General features: G+C 36.8%; 1 protein-coding gene across 1 annotated transcript in view; it reads right to left on the bottom strand.

Annotated features, from left to right (window-relative positions):
• Positions 1 to 6,454, bottom strand: part of LOC137634473 (uncharacterized) — a 38,358-nt gene extending 31,904 nt beyond the window's left edge. The window contains exon 1 of the mRNA XM_068366896.1: positions 6,372 to 6,454. Within this exon, the coding sequence (XP_068222997.1) occupies positions 6,372 to 6,454 (83 nt within the window). The remainder of the gene's footprint in view (positions 1 to 6,371) is intronic.
• Between the last annotated feature and the right edge of the window lie 11,373 nt (positions 6,455 to 17,827).

Here is a 17,827-nt window from a genome sequence, read left to right as displayed (position 1 = left end):
TTTACTGAAATAAGGCCGAGAAAAGTATATTTTACTAAGAATTTCCTATTAAAATTGCGGGTTTTTTTTTTATTTAACAGAGTGGATAAGGGACTATGGTGGAGGATTACCCTCTTCAATACTCTTTCCGCGATTGTGATAATATTAAAATGACGCTTGGTTTTATAAAAGGAAACACCATGACATCAATAACGAAAGTATGTAAAATAAGGTCGCATAAGCCTTATTCTGGCTACATAAAAGCACTGGAGTGCTATTCCCGTTGTTCTCCGTAATAAAATTAAATAATGAGAGGAAGAACAGTATATATGGATTCAAATATCATATTACACCGATGAATGTCAGAATAGAGCGACAAAAATATAAATAAAGTTATAACACAGATATGGGGAAAATGAATGTGACAAACAGCAACTGTTGAGATGTTTCTATAACGCCACCCCTTGAAGGGGAAGACGGGTTCTTGCTGGGGGTCTTGAGAAGCTCGTAAAAGGACAAATGAGCGGTGAAATGGTGAGTGAGACAGAGACTACAATTTTGTTTCCTTTAAAGCCACCCACTCTTCTAGAGACAAATACTAGCTGGAAAAAAAGCAAAATGAAAATGGTGAGAAAAGTTTAGGTGATCAAAGTCAAGTCGTCTAGAGAGAGAGAGAGAGAGAGAGAGAGAGAGAGAGAGAGAGAGAGAGAGAATGGAAAAGGTACAAAAGAACTTGGTTCTGAAGGATGGTTATGACATACCTTGGACCATAAAGAATACGAATAGACGTAGGGAAGGTCATAATAAATATAACAGATGTGCAGCTAAAGAGAGGATGAAGGGCAATGGATAACAGTGGAGAAAGATACGAATGACAGATGAATGGCAGTATGTAAGAGGTAAGAGGTAGCCTAATGGATATGAGAACGGAGACAAACACACGTAAAAAGTTGAAATGTTCTTGATAATAAGAATAAGGAAAAGGGGCAATGATAAAAGATGAAAAAAGTAATAAAAGATAAGGCGGCAAACAGAAAAAGAGATAAAATGGATATTGCATAAGAGCAGTCCGAACTTCCAAGGCCAAAAAGATCCCATCTTCCTAAATATAACATTCCTATCTCTCCCAAACTCTAATCGAGGTTCCCTTTTGACCAAATTTTCATAAACTTCCCAAACAACTCTGCATAACCCTTCTAATCAAATATAAAACGACGAACAAATAAGCAATTTGAACCAAATGCATAACAGCCTTGGAGAAAGTAAATATAGATGAAGGATATGTTATTAATAAAGATAAATAATCAATTAAAGGACTCTTAATTCCTAATGATCTTATAGACATACATTCGAAAAATGACAAATATATCCTTTCCTTCTTATACATGCGAATCCACTGCTTCTCTCAAAGTCAATAACAATACCTCTCAAAACTGATTACCACGTCACTTCTTCCTGCTAATCTTCGGCCCTGGACTATATAAAGGCAGTTGGTTGGCGTGTTATTTGCCTGTATAGAGTGACGCCTCTAGACTTTCAACCGAGTCTCCAGCTGCAATCTGTGCACTTGGTCTGTAGATTCCTTCCTGTCCGTATTGGACTGGTATCTGATAGTTCACTGAGGTTGGCCAAAGTCCCTTAAGGCTTCAACTTTGCAACTTATACACTGATCACGGGTTTATTGGATGCTTTGTCGGCTGCGTACTGTATACGAAACGGCTCTGGGACCCTGCAAGAGATACTGGGAGGTGTTACGTCATTTCCATAGGGGAAGAATCACTTGACCATTCTTTTCTTTTTTTCTTTCTTACTTTGAACCTCGGCTTCGTCTGTATTCTTGAGTGGGGGAAGGTGAGGTTTAAATGGTATGAATCGAAATACTCATGTGACATAAAAAGAAGGCCGAGAAATAATTTTCTCTCTCTCTCTCTCTCTCTCTCTCTCTCTCTCTCTCTCTCTCTCTAGCATCGTGGAGTGTCTCTAGCATCCTGGAGTGGTAGCACATTCGATTAACAAATTAAAGAACCAAGTTTCATTCTTTGACCGGGATCAGGAGGGACGATATGGGTCCATTCTTTAAAATACAGAAATATCTTTGTTGACTTTAATAGTAAGTTATGTATATAGATGCTAGTCACCCATTGCGTATCGCACGCCAAACGGCAGTCCATTACTATCTAAAATAAGATATACCATCATAACTTAGGACCTTGACAAAGCTAATTCTCACTCAATCAGGATGAAACTATCCATAAAGTTCTCTCTCTCTCTCTCTCTCTCTCTCTCTCTCTCTCTCTCTCTAATCAGTAAGCAGAAAAACAGCAAATATTTATTTAAAAAGAAAGTGATTTAACATGCAGTCGTACTCATTTCCATAGAATACTCTTGATATCTGTCAAGTCTAAATGTTGCCAGAGGTAAAAGGTAACAATGACGCTGAATCTGAGAGGGGGGAGGGTAGAGAATATTAAGACAAATGAAAATAATCATCAAAAGGCGATAATATTGAGATATTAATCAAATCAAACATCAAATATCCTCAATTTTGCCTAACCAGTAACAATGTTTTTTTTTTTTTTCTTTTTGTTACAGGACATCGCAAACTACCGTATCATGACAATCATCCCAAGGAAAGGTAAACAAAATAAATAATAACAAGAAAACCCATTCTATTGTAAGTATATTTAGTATTCTATTAGACAAACAGTTCAAGTGCTGGCGACTTATAACTAATTAATAATCACTGTAATATCAACTTCGTCATGATCTCTTTTTTGAGGCTACAAAAAGACTAAATAAGGAAATATACAAAACGTCAAGTTTAACTTTGTCCCGTTCCTTACCTTGGACATGTATCATTATTTTGTACCCATAACGTAAAAAGAGGAGGTAATATAAAATGTGGTCGAGAACACGACTAACAAGGAATAAACTCCTTTTTTATGCTATACTCAACACAGCCAGTAATGTACGGCAGAGGGGACACCTGGTGCCAAGTCTCCACAGATAACTGGCCCACTCTCTCTCTCTCTCTCTCTCTCTCTCTCTCTCTCTCTGGTTCTAAATAAATTGGAGTATTTCTGAAATTAATTCTTCCTCTCTCAATTTGCCTTTTCCTCCAGGAAGTATCCGTTCCCACTAATAGATAACTGCCTTCGCTTGGCTATAAAGGTGGCTATGCGGTGAGCTTGAAGCAAAGGAATGGTCCTTGGTGAGAGTACGTGTCACAGGCCGTGCAGTGGCAGTATCTAGAATTTAAGTGTGGTAGGGCCTCAGCTCAAATGTCACGTTTAGAATAGGGGGAAATTTTACAAAGAAAATATGCCTTGAATTTTACTTCAACGTTGGTGTTGAACAAAAGTTAGAATAATTTCGTATATAATTTTGGAATACGTCAATTTAAATAGAAACAGAAAGAAAGGCATAAAGAGGCTAAGGAAGGTGGCGTGGGGAAAGAAGGCAAGACAGTGATCTGTGAAGTGGCAACAGTGGGGGAATCCGTTTAAAAAGGGTGACCTTTTCTATCATCCATTTCTCACTGCGTTGAGTTTAGTCGTCTATAGGAGCTTTTTCTTTATGGCGAATTAAGTTGGGGCTGGAATTACAAATTGCATAGAAAAATATATATGTGGACATACATTCAATTTTAAATAGTGGTATTAATCTTAAATGGCAGAAACTCTCCGAGCAACGTTCCCAGAATACATTGTCCAAGTGTGAAAATTAAAACAGAAAGTAGCAAGTAAATGTGACACTAATTACATGAAATTAATATCAATACTCAAAACTTAGAAGGCCTTTTAAATAAACGAGCAACGAATAAGATAGTGAATTTGAGTGTACCTCGAAGCGAAAAACCCTTGCACCAACGATTAAGGATGGTAAACCGGCAAACAGATCATGGCAGACTCCCAAGTTCACTAAATAAACTTTATGAGTGAAAACCCGAGAGTGTCACGAGGAAAATTTACGGAAATCACATATATAAAACTTTTCACCTTTACCAAAAGAGTTTATCATCAATATCACCGTACATTTTTGGCTCTTGGGTAACTCAAGAATCCCGAATCGGATCACAATGGATATGATGATCCTCCACTCTTAATAATTCTATGTTATCGTATATTGAAAAAAATGTCCTATGCACAAGGATATCTGGAGAAGTTATTTTTCATTATATAATATGATGATGATAGATGCTGATGTCGATGATGGTGAAGCAGAAAACTTTCCTACCTTTGCATTATGAAAATGGTAGGTCGACTGCTAACTCGTCAGTAGGGGAATCAACACATAGTGCAACAAAAGAAAGAGTTTCGATGTTTTTATCATCAAGCATGTTTTGCAAACGAATAAATCTTTCTACAAATCATTCATATATCTATCAATAACTGATGTGTCTTTTTGGATTACTAACACCGATACATCAACAATACTGATAACCAGCAGTTTTGTGATATCCACTCTCCTTTTATTAAAATGAAAGAAGTGAAGTGTTGAAGAATTTCTACACCTATTTCTACTCGAATTTCTAGGTTCGAGGAATGAAAATATAGGTTTGGCATGATTCAACTGGCCCTTATTATAATTATTATTATTATTATTATTATTATTATTATTATTATTAGCCAAGCTTACAACCCTAGTTGGAAAAGCAAGATGCTATAAGCCCAAGGGCTCCAACAGGGAAAAATAGCCCAGTGAGGAAAGGAAATCAATAAATGATGAGAATGAATTAGCAATATATCATTCTAAAAACAGTAACAGCGTCAAAACAGATATGTCCTATATAAACTATTAACAACGTCAAAAACAGATATGTCCTATATAAACTATTAACAAAGTCAAAAACAGATATGTCCTATATAAACTATTAACAACGTCAAAAACAGATATGTCATATATAAACGATAAAAAGACTCATGTCAGCCTGGTCCACATATTCTACATAGTATTACCAGTTCTGACATCTTTTTATCATTTTTATTTGTGTTGGTATTAACAGATTTGTTGTGTCCAATGTATTCTGCTAATCAAGAGCAAAGCGGGGTCACACGGTAGGTCGGACGAATTGAAAGAGGGCCGGGGAGCCCAGTGGTAGACAAGTTATATTTGAAAATGAAAGAATTAAAGAGAAAATGTCCTTGTGACTCTGAATTATACTTAAATCTTGTACGTAAGTTGAGAACTGCCATAAAAATTCGGTGGACGGTACTTAACCGTTTTTATTCCTAATTGCAATAATTACTTTAACCAATGACAACGACTATAGTCCATTTCTTTTAGCGAGGCATATGTGCATCGACACGCAGCGGTGCCCTTTTAGCTCGGAAAAGTTTCCTGATCGCTGATTGGTTGGACAAGATAATTCTAACCAATCAGCGATCAGGAAACTTTTCCGAGCTAAAAGCGCACCGTTGCGAGTCGGTGCAAATATGCCTCGCTAAAAGAAATAGACTATAATTAGAACAGAAACTTCAAAAAACTAACCGCACCTCTTTGGCTAATTGCATCAGAATTGACCCAGTTTATAGTCAAGTGAGAGATAGATAGAAAATAAAATGGAAAATAAATTAGAGTAGAAAACGAGAGAGCAGAGCAGACCTTGTTATTTTTTAAGGGTATTAACCTTCTTGCTACCTTTATTGGCTTCTATAGGTTTTACTTAATTACATCGCATTTGAAGCTCAAAGACAATTGAATATTTCACTAATATTTCAATGCTAGTAACCAACTAGGAATGACCTGACATGAACAAGTAATTGCCAGTCTCTCTCTCTCTCTCTCTCTCTCTCTCTCTCTCTCTCTCTCTCTCTCTCTCTCTCTCTCTCTCTTTGATATATGCATTCATACATATAGTATATACATACACGGTGTAAGTAAATAGAAAATATTCTATGACAAATGTGCCGAAAAATACAATATTTTTGTTTGTTTACATTTGCATAGCACATGCTATCAATATCGCTCTCTCTACATATATATGTGTATATATATATATATATATATATATATATATGTATGTATATATACATATATATATATATATATATATGTATATATATATATGTATATATATATGTATGTATATATACATATATATATATATATATGTATATATATATGTATGTATATATACATATATATATATATATATATAGATATATGTGTGTGTGTGTGGTGTGTGTGTCTGTGTGTGCAATGTATCTTAACCGGCAACTAGCTAAAAATGGACAAACTTTTACAGTAGAACTTATAACATTATAACATTATCTGCAACCATGCCACAACTGGAAGATGGTAAAAAGAGTGAAGCCTCAGGAGTCCACAAGAACTAAATGCCTTTACCCAAATTCTGCTTTCAGAGTCAAATTACAAATAGTGTCACTTACCAAGACCTCAAAATGCCAGGGTTAGGAACAGCCCGACAACAGTCCCGCAAGGGGCAGCGCTTGGCATCATCGTCCCATATCATTACAACGGCTCTTAAATATTTTGATTGACAATTATCAAGTCAGGGACTCTTGGGAAAGGCATTGTCTTCTCCCGACATAAACTGTGGGTAGAACTTTTTTTTCAGTCTTGTTTTTTTTTTTCGAGCGAGTTATCAATATGGTTTTAGGATGTAACTTTGATATTAACAACGAGATAAATATTACAAGTCTTCATTTCTTCATTCGAAAAAATGAGAAGAGAGAAAAAAAAGACACTTGCCCTGAGAGAGAGAAAGAGGGAAAATGGCGACTCTCCGTGTCCCTTTGAAAACACCGATTTGTGTTTAGCGGGGAATCAAAATTTTCAAAAACACAATAATGAGGAAGAGTGTTTTACGGAGAATATTGCAACATCACAAATATTCTGCAACGTTGCCCTAATTACGGTTTAGCCCGAGTCAAAAATAAAGCCACTTCCTCCAGGGTTTTGGAAAAGGGTTTCCCCCCAACCTTTGACGTCTAAAAGGGCTTTTTATCCCAAACTACAATTAACCTTATAATCTCATCAAGAATTTTCCCGTCGAAAAATAATGGAAGTGCCGGGGGTCGATGTATGGCTTTTGTGAACGCTACGAAAAAAAGGACGGCGTTTTGGGGGGTAGGGGGTGCCCGAGGGTGGGGTGGGCCACGGATGGGGCAGGGAACAAAAAGCGGTTGATGGAGATAGGACCCCGATTTCGGTTTCAGACGGTAAAGTAGCTTTTTGGAAAGCCAGCAGCCTTTGACTCTGGTCTTTTGATAGCCTCGCGGCCGACGTGCTCGAAAAAGTGGAGAAGAGCTTCCACGATAAAGATTGTTGTTTGTTTGATGAAGAGGCATTGGGGGGGGGAGGAGGAGGAGGAGGAGGATGTTGCTGCGTCTGCAACAGCATTCTCTCCATCTTCTTCTTCACCCATTTCTTCAGAATGGGGAAAAAAGCTTTCTTCGAGAAATGAAAATGGAGGCCGGGGGGAGGGGGGGGGGTTGAAATAGAGAAAAGGGAACAAGAGTATATTTCATATTCCTCCGACCACCTTCAACTCTCGTACTTTTATTTTATGCTGGTGGCGAGGATGTTATGATTCGTAATTTTAAATGGAAAAAAAATTAAAACCAACTGGAGGTTTAAAGAAAATTGTGAATAACGAATTACGGGATAACAGATGGAATGAGTTTAGTCTCCTATTATTAATAGATCATACTTGAAATACGTAAATACATACTTGCATACATCTATTTATGCATACTGGAGATTATATATACTGTATATATATATATATATATATATACATATATATATATATAATATACATATATATATAATATACATATACATATATATATATATATAATATACATATACATATATATATATATATAATATACATATATATACATATATAGATATATTATATGTATACATATATATATTATATATACACATATATATATATATATATATATATTATATGTATATATATATATAAATATATATATACATTATATATATATATATATATATATACTCACTTTCTACTTAAGGATGCCTTGACGTAGTGAAAGGGTTTGAGTTTCACCATGATCAGCAAAGCTGTACTAGTCAGGCCCAGCCATACCAGGTTGGTTTGCTGTGAGCGATCAGACGGAAATCTCCCACCATCACCAATCTGGACTAGCCACCATACTGGTGAAAACTGGCTAAATAAAGAATAAAGACACTGTCCTGCAGTGGATTAGAAACAGCTGCATTTATTGCGTGTATATATATATATATATATATATACACAAGAGCAAGCGGATCCCAGAAAGTTGGAGCAATGAATGTTAATATAAATAGCTGATTCTTGTACATTTGAAAGTGCACAATATCCAACAGAAAACGGGTTTGCGAAAGATGAGGTATGACAGAGAAACAAGAAAGGCAGTAGGGCGTGCACTGAAGATCAGAAGAAACTTAACTTGCCTGCGGAACTCTCTTTTATTGATGCATAGTATTAATGCTTTGCGACCATAAGAGAAAACGTGCTGCTTTAGTAGCAGGTGTGACGTAAAGATGATTGACTGGGTGTTAGGTGTGGAAATAAGTGAAAGGAGTATTGAGATGGCTTACTCATATGGAAAGAATGGATGGCTAAAGGTTGGGAGAAGGAGTCTTTTATTCAGTAGTGAAAAGGCAGAGGATACAAAGGATCTAAAAGCGGTTGGATAGAGGGATTGAAGTATTCGATGGGAAGATCCTTAGCATAAGGGAAATTCAAGATAAAGTGTATGTAGAGTAGATTAATACTGCTGTTGAGATTTCTGTATTGGTAGATCAAGAAATTGATGTTTTGAGTTGTCTGAACAGGGGATCATTGTAGGGCACGTACTCACGTTATATATATATATATATATATATATACATATATCAAAATAATTAAAAAATAAAGGCATAAACAATGGTTCAATAAAATAATTTGAGGCTATCCTACCATCGCACAATATCAATTGTCTATAAAATACCCATTGGTCATTTTCTTTCTCTATGGAAGAAGCTGTTTATTACTTCGCAGATATGTTCCTCACTCAAGAGTTGATTTCAAGTCGAATAATTCAACGCTGGTTGTCTTGGGAGGTTTCACAATGAACTCTTAATATCATAGGGATATAGATAAGGTTTATGGTGCTGATTCTCTCTCTCTCTCTCTCTCGCTCTCTCTCTCTCTCTCTCTCTCTCTCTCTCTCTCTCTCTTGCCACAATGAACATGCACTGTACATCATAAAAGTACGGATACCACTAAAGATAGTTTAACTATGGAAAAAAAAAAACTTGTTTATACGCCACAAAAAAAAAAAAAAATACTTGAAACTACTCACGGTTAATTAGATTATGGTCATAATATAACAAAATACTTCGGATGTTCCTGTTTTTTTCTGAACAAAATAAGTGAAATCAATATAAATGACAACTAGAAGAGCACTCTAAATACAGACCTCCGCCACGGCAGATTATTTCTCGAAATCAGCTTGCTATACCCCAGAATCAATTTAGACCATAGGCGTATTTGAAGTCTTTATGACAACCATGCGCGAAATTAGTGTTTAGGTTAGGGTTAATTTGGTCGACCTTGACCTATGACTTAGTACTCTCAAAATTGAATCACTTCCACTTCTCAACATAACAATTAATCCCTGAGAGTAAAATTGTGATCAGGAAGTTGTTCACGAATAAACAAACAAACTAACTAACAAACAAACAAACAAATGGGTAAAAACATAACCTCCTCCTAACTTCGTTGGTGGATGTAACAAGACCAATCTTCATTAACAAAGCTAAAAATTCATAATATTATCCTTCAAAGTCTTGGCCGTATTCTACACAGGATATTTCAAGAGCAACTAAACAATATAGGTATTTCTGATCAAGTTTTTGGTCTCAACCGAATATTTTTCAGGAATGGGGGTGCAATCCCTACTCCCTTTTCTTCTAAATTCAATAGACGCTGTCATACACTCATAGCTAGGAAGCCTGGTAGGCGGTAGGCCTGGAGTGATCACTTCCCTCGCAGACGTAAGCCAACCATTGCACCATTCGACTAGTGTGACCAATTTAGCTTATTGTACCGTTTGCAAAATATTCAACAAGGTCACCCCATCCCAATGCTTAAAACATCTCTCCCTCTCTATGCGAGATATATATATATATATATATATATATACATATATATATACACACACACACACATATATATATATATATATATATAGATAGATAGATAGATAGATATGTGTACGTACATAACATATGAATACATATATAAATATAACGTACCTTTCCGAATATTTTGAATAATAAAATGTTTCATTTTTTCTTTGTAAATAGTAGTAAATTAAATTACATATCATAATCTAATTTAGCATCATAATTATTATCATTATTATTACCAAATCTACAAACCCAATACCAAAAGTCGATTGCTACAGCCCTAGGTGCTCCAACAGGGAAAGCAGCCCAGTTCTGTATGAGGAACCAAATCGATTCAAAAGGCAAGGTTTAAAAAAATATTTCTTAAACGAAGAAAGAACCTACACTTTTAAATGTGTCACATTTGTTGACAAAATTACATTTGACTACGAAACTCGTTAGTTTCTTTGGTCGCTGTAATCTCACCATCCTTATGAGCTAAGGATGGAGGGTTTAGGAGGAGCCTATAGGCCTATATGCTGAGTCATCAGGAGCCATTACATGGCCCTCCTTGGTCCTAGCTTGGGTGGAGAGGGGCTTGGGCGTTGATCATATGTATATATATGGTCAGTCTCAAGGGCATTGCCCTGCTTGATAGGGCAATGTCACTGTCCCTTGCCTCTCCAATTCATGAGCGGCCTTTAAACCTTTAAAATATGTTCGTTTGCGGGGGGAGGGGGATTTCAATCAATCAAGAAGCTGATCTCGATGTAAAAAAAAAAAAAAAAAAAAAAAAAATAATAATTTAAAGTAAATAGTACTGAGAGCAAAATGAGCTAAGGAAAAAGTAATAAAAGAGGTCAGTTTGAATAAACCTACGTCAAATATCGAAGGATACCCAGGGAAAAAAATAAACATTTACTTGAAGCGAGAGAAGAGGCCGGGAGGGATACAATGAATTATTTATCTATTACGAGGAGGAATTAATTAGATATGATTCATATTTAAACTATTCAAGGATATGCCCTACTGCCCAACTTCAATTAATATGCGTTTATTTATTTACGAATAGTTCGGAATAAAATCAATAGGGAGTTAAGATAAGTATTCTTTTATGTTACGGTATCGAGTGTAGTAAAAAATAAAATTTAGCCAATAATAGAGGATATAATTTTGGCTATCATTTTGGTCTATTGCCTCTTAGAGTAAACTCAAGATGTATTGCCAAACTCTAGGTACTGAATTTTAGGAACTTACGCCTTAAAAGAATCCACCTTTGGTTATGTAGCGTCCATCTTAAGTTTACTTATTAGAGAAAATCTATGAAATCTGGAATAAAAAAAAAAAAAAAAAAAAAAAAAAAAAAAAAAAAAGATCGCTAGGAAGTGAAAAGTTTTAGTTACTTCACTTTTAGCTAGTATTGTAGGTTGCTTTAGTCAAGTCTAGTACAGATAAATCTATAGATAAATACACTGTTTGAAAAAAAAAAAAAATAATTTTAATCTGAAATTCTTCGTAAAAAAATTTACTGTTCTCATTCGTAAAATACAGGCGATCGTAATTTTACCCTACTTTGTTATTATCTTTTACATGTTGGTGACCGTAACATCAGTCCTTAACGTTAATATATCCGTTTTTAAAACGACAAATGCCTACCAACATTTATTTCAGGATTTTTACCATTATATTAAGAAAAAATTTTATCAGTGTAAATAAAACTCAAGTGATTTCTATGTTAGTTTGAAAGAGAAAACAAATTCATAAACAATTCTATTTGTTCATTTGTTACACGTTCTATACAATCTACGCCTTTGCAATTAAAATACTGACGTTAAATGCTTTCGTCATCGCTATAAAACTTAAATCCAGAACTCTTCTCCTTCTCTTCTGTTATTCGAGGTTCCGAGACTGATTCTCTCCTGATATCAGCGGAGCCCATCAACCTCCACCCCCCCCCCCCCCCACACACACACAAAAAGTCCTAAAAATCTATCCACCATTTGGGGGAAGAAAAAGGTGGAACTTGTTCGCCTGATTTCACTCAAAATCTTATAAAGTACCAAAAAATAGTACTATTTTACCAATAATACTAAATATAACAATCCCCAACCCATACAGATGTATATTTATGATCCGAACATGGATTAAATTTCATTGTGTAATTATAAATAAAACAAATTAACGTCTTTCACATCAAATGAATGAAAGGGACTTGAACAGTGACGCACTACGAGAATCAACCCATTTCTCAGTCATTCCTACTTTCTGGGCTTTACAGGACTCATTTCAATCAGTTGCCGCTAGCATAACTTTTTTATCGGCTGTTGTTTCAAGTTTTAGTTACTTTTAGCTATTTTTTATAGTTGGAGGTACTCACCCTAAGCTTACAGTTCTATCTTCTTCTTTTGACCATTTTAGTCACACGACATAGCAGGGTCGACCGCTCGAGTCAAGTGTCTCATTCTATTTCTGTTCATTGTACCTTATTAGCCTAATGGCTAGTAGATTGGTAACTTGTTCGCCTATTATTCACATGGTAGCAGATCAATCCCAGCCCGGGACCGTGAATTTAAGCGATTTACTGTGGAGGCCACTCACGTGGTTGGGCACCACAGTGGGGCTCGGAATTGCCCGGCTGACGTTCTGGCGCTTATCTGTTCCGATGGAACTGGAACTGAAACCATACACCTTTACCTTTACCTTAAGTACCACCAGTTCCATATCTCTCCTCGCCAAATCCCTCCGTCTGATCCAGTGACATCCCACACTACTCTCCATCAATGGCATATTCTTGGCTCCACTTCCTCCCTTCTTACTAGGTAATCTAAGCTAAAAGTTCTATGCCTTTCTGTAATATATAGACGGTAAAAACAAGGATAAATCTTACATCTATATGCTTATACGATATGATAGCAACTGCAATATACGGTATATTAGCCCCAGACTCATTCAGTTTTGTTTCGAAATTATGGAGCAATGCCTATATTGGTTGGTACTTGGGATGTTCTTTAGGTATATATTAAAATGCAGTGCTATCTTAGGCTCTTATGAATGGCAATTGAAGCACACCATATTTGGCTATAAGATTGAGTCAATGAGCATTTTGGCAGTGAATTGAGAGCAATGAACATTTTGACCTTTTAGGACAATATAAGCCCTAGACGCTTTTGGATAACAGGATTTAAAAAAAAAAAAAACCGTTGAGTTTGGAGCTTACGGAGAAGCACAAAGGTGGGCCAAAGGCGTAAAAGATAATTTATAAGTGTTAAAAGAGGCCTATAACTGACGGTTACTACCAATTTTATCGAGGCGAGTTTCGTGGTTAAAATACTATTTATGTTATATTTAAGCATTGCATTCTGATCATATAAAAATTATTTGGCTACCGAAGCGTAGAGTAAAAAAATTAAATTTATAAGATGAAAATTAATAAAATAACTTGAAATCTATTGTTATTCATATTAACACGATCATACATCACACACACAAGATGTAAAATGGAATATCAAACTAGTAATTGGACAACTATAGCAAGGGAAGACGTCAAAACTGCTAGAGTAAGTTAGATGAAGAATGTAAGGAAGAAATTCTTATTGAAATTCAAGTAAATAAAACACTAGAGAGAGAGAGAGAGAGAGAGAGAGAGAGAGAGAGAGAGAATAGAATTTCTTATTGAAATTGAAGTAAATAAAATACTAGAGAGAGAGAGAGAGAGAGAGAGAGAGAGAGAGAGAGAGAGAGCATTGGCGTTCAAGTGTTGATAGCCTGCGAACAACAGTTGTAAGAGGTCTACACCAAAGCATTTTACGGTACCAACGTTTTCGAAAAAAAAAAAAAAATAATCCCAGGTCCATCAAAGTGTAGCGAAACTCCGAGAAGGGTTTTTTTCCCCAAGAAACGTTTTTTCCAAGACCAGGTCGTCTTTACATTGCCATGCCCCCACGATTCCTTCATCAAAATTCCCTCGTCTTTGCGTCCTACTCACTCGTAAAAGACGGCGAAGAAGAAGAAGAACAACATGGTAATGAAGAGAAGTAGGGTAAAAGGAGGAGCAGAAGGAAGAGGAAGATGAGGAGAAGGACGAGGAGAGATGAGGGGAAAAAAGGGGAAGGGAAAAAAAATAAGGCGAAGGAGCATCGCATCACATGTATGTAAATTGAAGCTGGTGACAGTCAAATATTGCTCAAGTAATCTGGAATCCAATTTAGGAAATAAAGAAAGGGAAGGAAAGGAAAAAAAAGTAGTCCCTCTCGACCTTAAAAGTCTTCTGATGCAAATATTGACTCAGAGTGGAATTAATTTCCCTCTTTTCAGGAAACAAGACGAAAGAAAAGTCAGGCGGGAAAAGTCTTTAGGAAAAGGGGGAAGGGGGGCTAAGGAGGGAGAAAGGAGGGGGGAAGGGAGGGGGAAGGAAGTAGAGGAGGAGGCCAAGGAGGAAAATGGCGTTTCCTAAGTGTGGAACAGTTATGGGAAGCAGATGGCTGAGCTGCCGGTAGTTTTCCCATTTTATTGATGTGTGTTGTCTTCATCAACATCTTTCTTTATGGCCAACTTCGAATCATAGATGGGCTCGACTCTTTCTCGTGTGTGTGTGTGTGTGTGTGTGTGTGTATGTGTGTGTGTGTCGCTAAAGATGAAACTGCAGTCTCAGATTATCTCGTTTAGATATTACCAATATATACAACTTATTAACTTTAGCGCGAAAAAATCGCGTAAAGAGAGAACGCCTCGCATACCGCGAGAGCAAGAAGGACACCAACAGAGGGGTTTGATATTAATCAAAGAACGTCTTTCAATCAGAGAGGTTTAATAACTACATGTTTTAATGTTGTCACTGTTCTTGGAATATTTTATTTGAATTGTTCATTATTTCTCATATTAGATTGTTTATTTCCATCCCTTGCTGGGGTATTTTTTTCCCTGTATGAGCCCTTGGGGTTATAGCATCCTGCTTTCCCAACTAGGGTTGTAGCTTGGCTAGTAATAATAATAATACTGTAATAATAATAATAATAATAATAATAATAATAATAATAATAATAATAATGATAATAAAAACAACAATAATAATAATAACTTCAACGATTGCGAAAAAATATCGAATAATAATGCTAATAATATTAATAATTTCCTCCTGCGCCTATTGATGGTAAGGGCCTCGGTTGCAATTCGACAGTCGTTAGTATCTTGACCTTTTAAATAAACACGTCTCATCTATTATCATCTACTTCACGCTTCACAGTCCTCAGCCATGTAGGTCTGGGTCTTCCAATAATAATAATAATAATAATAATAATAATAACGTCTCTATCTTGAGCTTTTAAATCAATACTTCATTCATCTCCTAATTCACACTTCACAGTCCTCAGCCATGTAGGCCAGGATCTTCCGATAATAATAATAATAATAATAATAATAATAATAATAATAATAATAATAATAACAATAATAATAATGGCACCCAAAATGATACGGCATAAATGGTCGTCTAGGAGGAGCGTCGTGCCTTAATCTTGGGTCCAAAACTTATTTTCGTGATGGCGCTCCAAATAATTAAACCCCCGCAGACTAACTTTTCCTTTTGATGATCAAAGTTATATGAGTTTTCTCCCTAAAAGATTTCTCTGGCGGAAAAACTCTCCGCTAATGAGAATTCTGAAATACGCAAAATATCGCTCTTTCCAGATACTAACGTGATGGTTATTAGACCGAATCTGGAGAGAGAGAGAGAGAGAGAGAGAGAGAGAGAGAGAGAGAGAGAGATTTGTAAAGGAGGAATTGAGATCAGGGAGAGAGTGTGGGAGGGAAAGATCGTCACTTCTAAAAACGTGGCTGGGTATTTGTACGAGAGGGGAGGGGATGGGAGGGAGGAGAGGGGTTGGTAGGGAAGGGGTATAGTGTTAAGAGGCCCTTAGCGAAAAGGTATTCGAAGACCAAGATGCGCCAGGGGTGTTACACCCCCCATCCACCACCAACCCCAGACTCGGACGCCTCTGATTGGTGGGATTTGCAAAAGAGCCATGTAGCGGCCTAATTGCCTGGTTATTGTAACCTCCGTCGCGAACGCTTGATTTGCGCCGAACGCGTTTGTCGCGACTTGATCTCTCTGTGATAACCAATGAAAATTCATAATCTCTCTCTCGCTCGTCGTGGCGAATGTGAAGTTGGAATCGCTCGCAATCCTCCAGAGTGGTAATTGAGGTGTCGATTTTTTTACGCTCAGGATGACAATGTCCGGGACTGCCGAAGAAGAAGAAGTAGTAATCCCGGAATTCTATACCCAACCCTTACTTGGTATTCCCCAACACCCTATAGCCCCCTCTTCCCCACGGAACACACCTCATCCACCTCCACATCCAATCCCCAACGTCCCCACCAATCCCCCTGCCTCATTCCCTTCCTTGCCTCTTCCACCCAAGACAAAGTTTCCGTAGAAAACAGCCCAAGCAAAACAGAAAGTTGCCTAAGAGGAAGGCTGCGTTTTTATCCTAAGAAAACAAACGGCCTTCACTTCAGCTTTTGATTAAAGAGGGAAAAAAAGCTGCAAATGAAAAGAGTCTTGTGCGCCGGGCGCGGGCCACAGAAAGTCCTAATGAGATGCGAAAATTTTTACCACTGGCGAGGGACTTTTCTGGAAAGTGAATCAAACTCTTGAATTTCTATTGCATTTCGCTAGTATTTCCCTCCGACCCGGTAAGAATCCGTGTGATTTCGAGGGTGAAGTTAGGGACCGTTTTAATTTGCCTCTCTCCACTTTTATCTTTCCCCCAGACGAGAAATGACTCAGTCACTGCAATATAATAATAAATATCAGGCCAAATAAGATTGTTCATGTCGTCGTCGTTTTGAACGCTGTTCTCTGGAAAACGAATTCTCTCTTTGAAGGAGGAGGTTGTAGTGGGAGGGAGGAGAAAAGGGTGAGGGGTGAGGAGAGGGGAAGGGAAGGGGGGAAGAACATTTTTTTCCAAGACTGGTCGGATCCTTTTTCTTTTTCAGACGTTACAAAATGGAAGACCCAAGTTTTCTTCGGGGAGAAATTCAAGTTGCGTTAAAAAAGCTTTCCCCCGCATTATTTTCTCCTTTGATGCCCCAAATTGAATCTTGGTAAAACTATTTTCGTGATTATCAGTTGCTAAAAAACCTCGCGAGTTATTTTCAAAATGTCCGATGAGTAGAAGAAGAGTTTCCTCGACGTATCTGGAACAAAATGAGACTGTCGGATTTTGGTTGGTGGTTTAAGTGATCGTTTGGTTTTTGTCTGTCTGTCTTTCGTATGTTCCTTAGTGTCTATGTTTTATTTGTTCATGTGATTATGAAATATACAATTTCAGAACTATTTTACAACTTAAATTGATGTGGGAATAGCTACTCATTCATACTATTTCGACTATCTTTACTCCATTATGTATACTAATAGATACTCTTTTCATTAATATCAAATCACTTTACCTGTCCATCTGTCTGTCTGTCTCTGTCTCATTAATATATATATATATATATATACACTACTCCTATATTAAGTATACTAAATGAGATGATCGTTCCATTAATCTTAATTCACTTTACCTGACAAACAGACACATGAAGTAAAACTCTCTCTCTCTCTCTCTCTCTCTCTCTCTCTCTCTCTCTCTCTTCCAGCGCTGTTCAGACCTCTCAACAACATTTGATGATCCAAGTTCATCAAGAGCCACAAGGGGTTGCCAAGTGG

This window comes from Palaemon carinicauda, chromosome 3 (assembly GCF_036898095.1).
Source record: "Palaemon carinicauda isolate YSFRI2023 chromosome 3, ASM3689809v2, whole genome shotgun sequence".
Lineage (NCBI taxonomy): Eukaryota > Metazoa > Arthropoda > Malacostraca > Decapoda > Palaemonidae > Palaemon > Palaemon carinicauda.
Note: the sequence above shows the minus strand (reverse complement) of the source record. Positions and strands in the feature narration are given on the sequence as shown.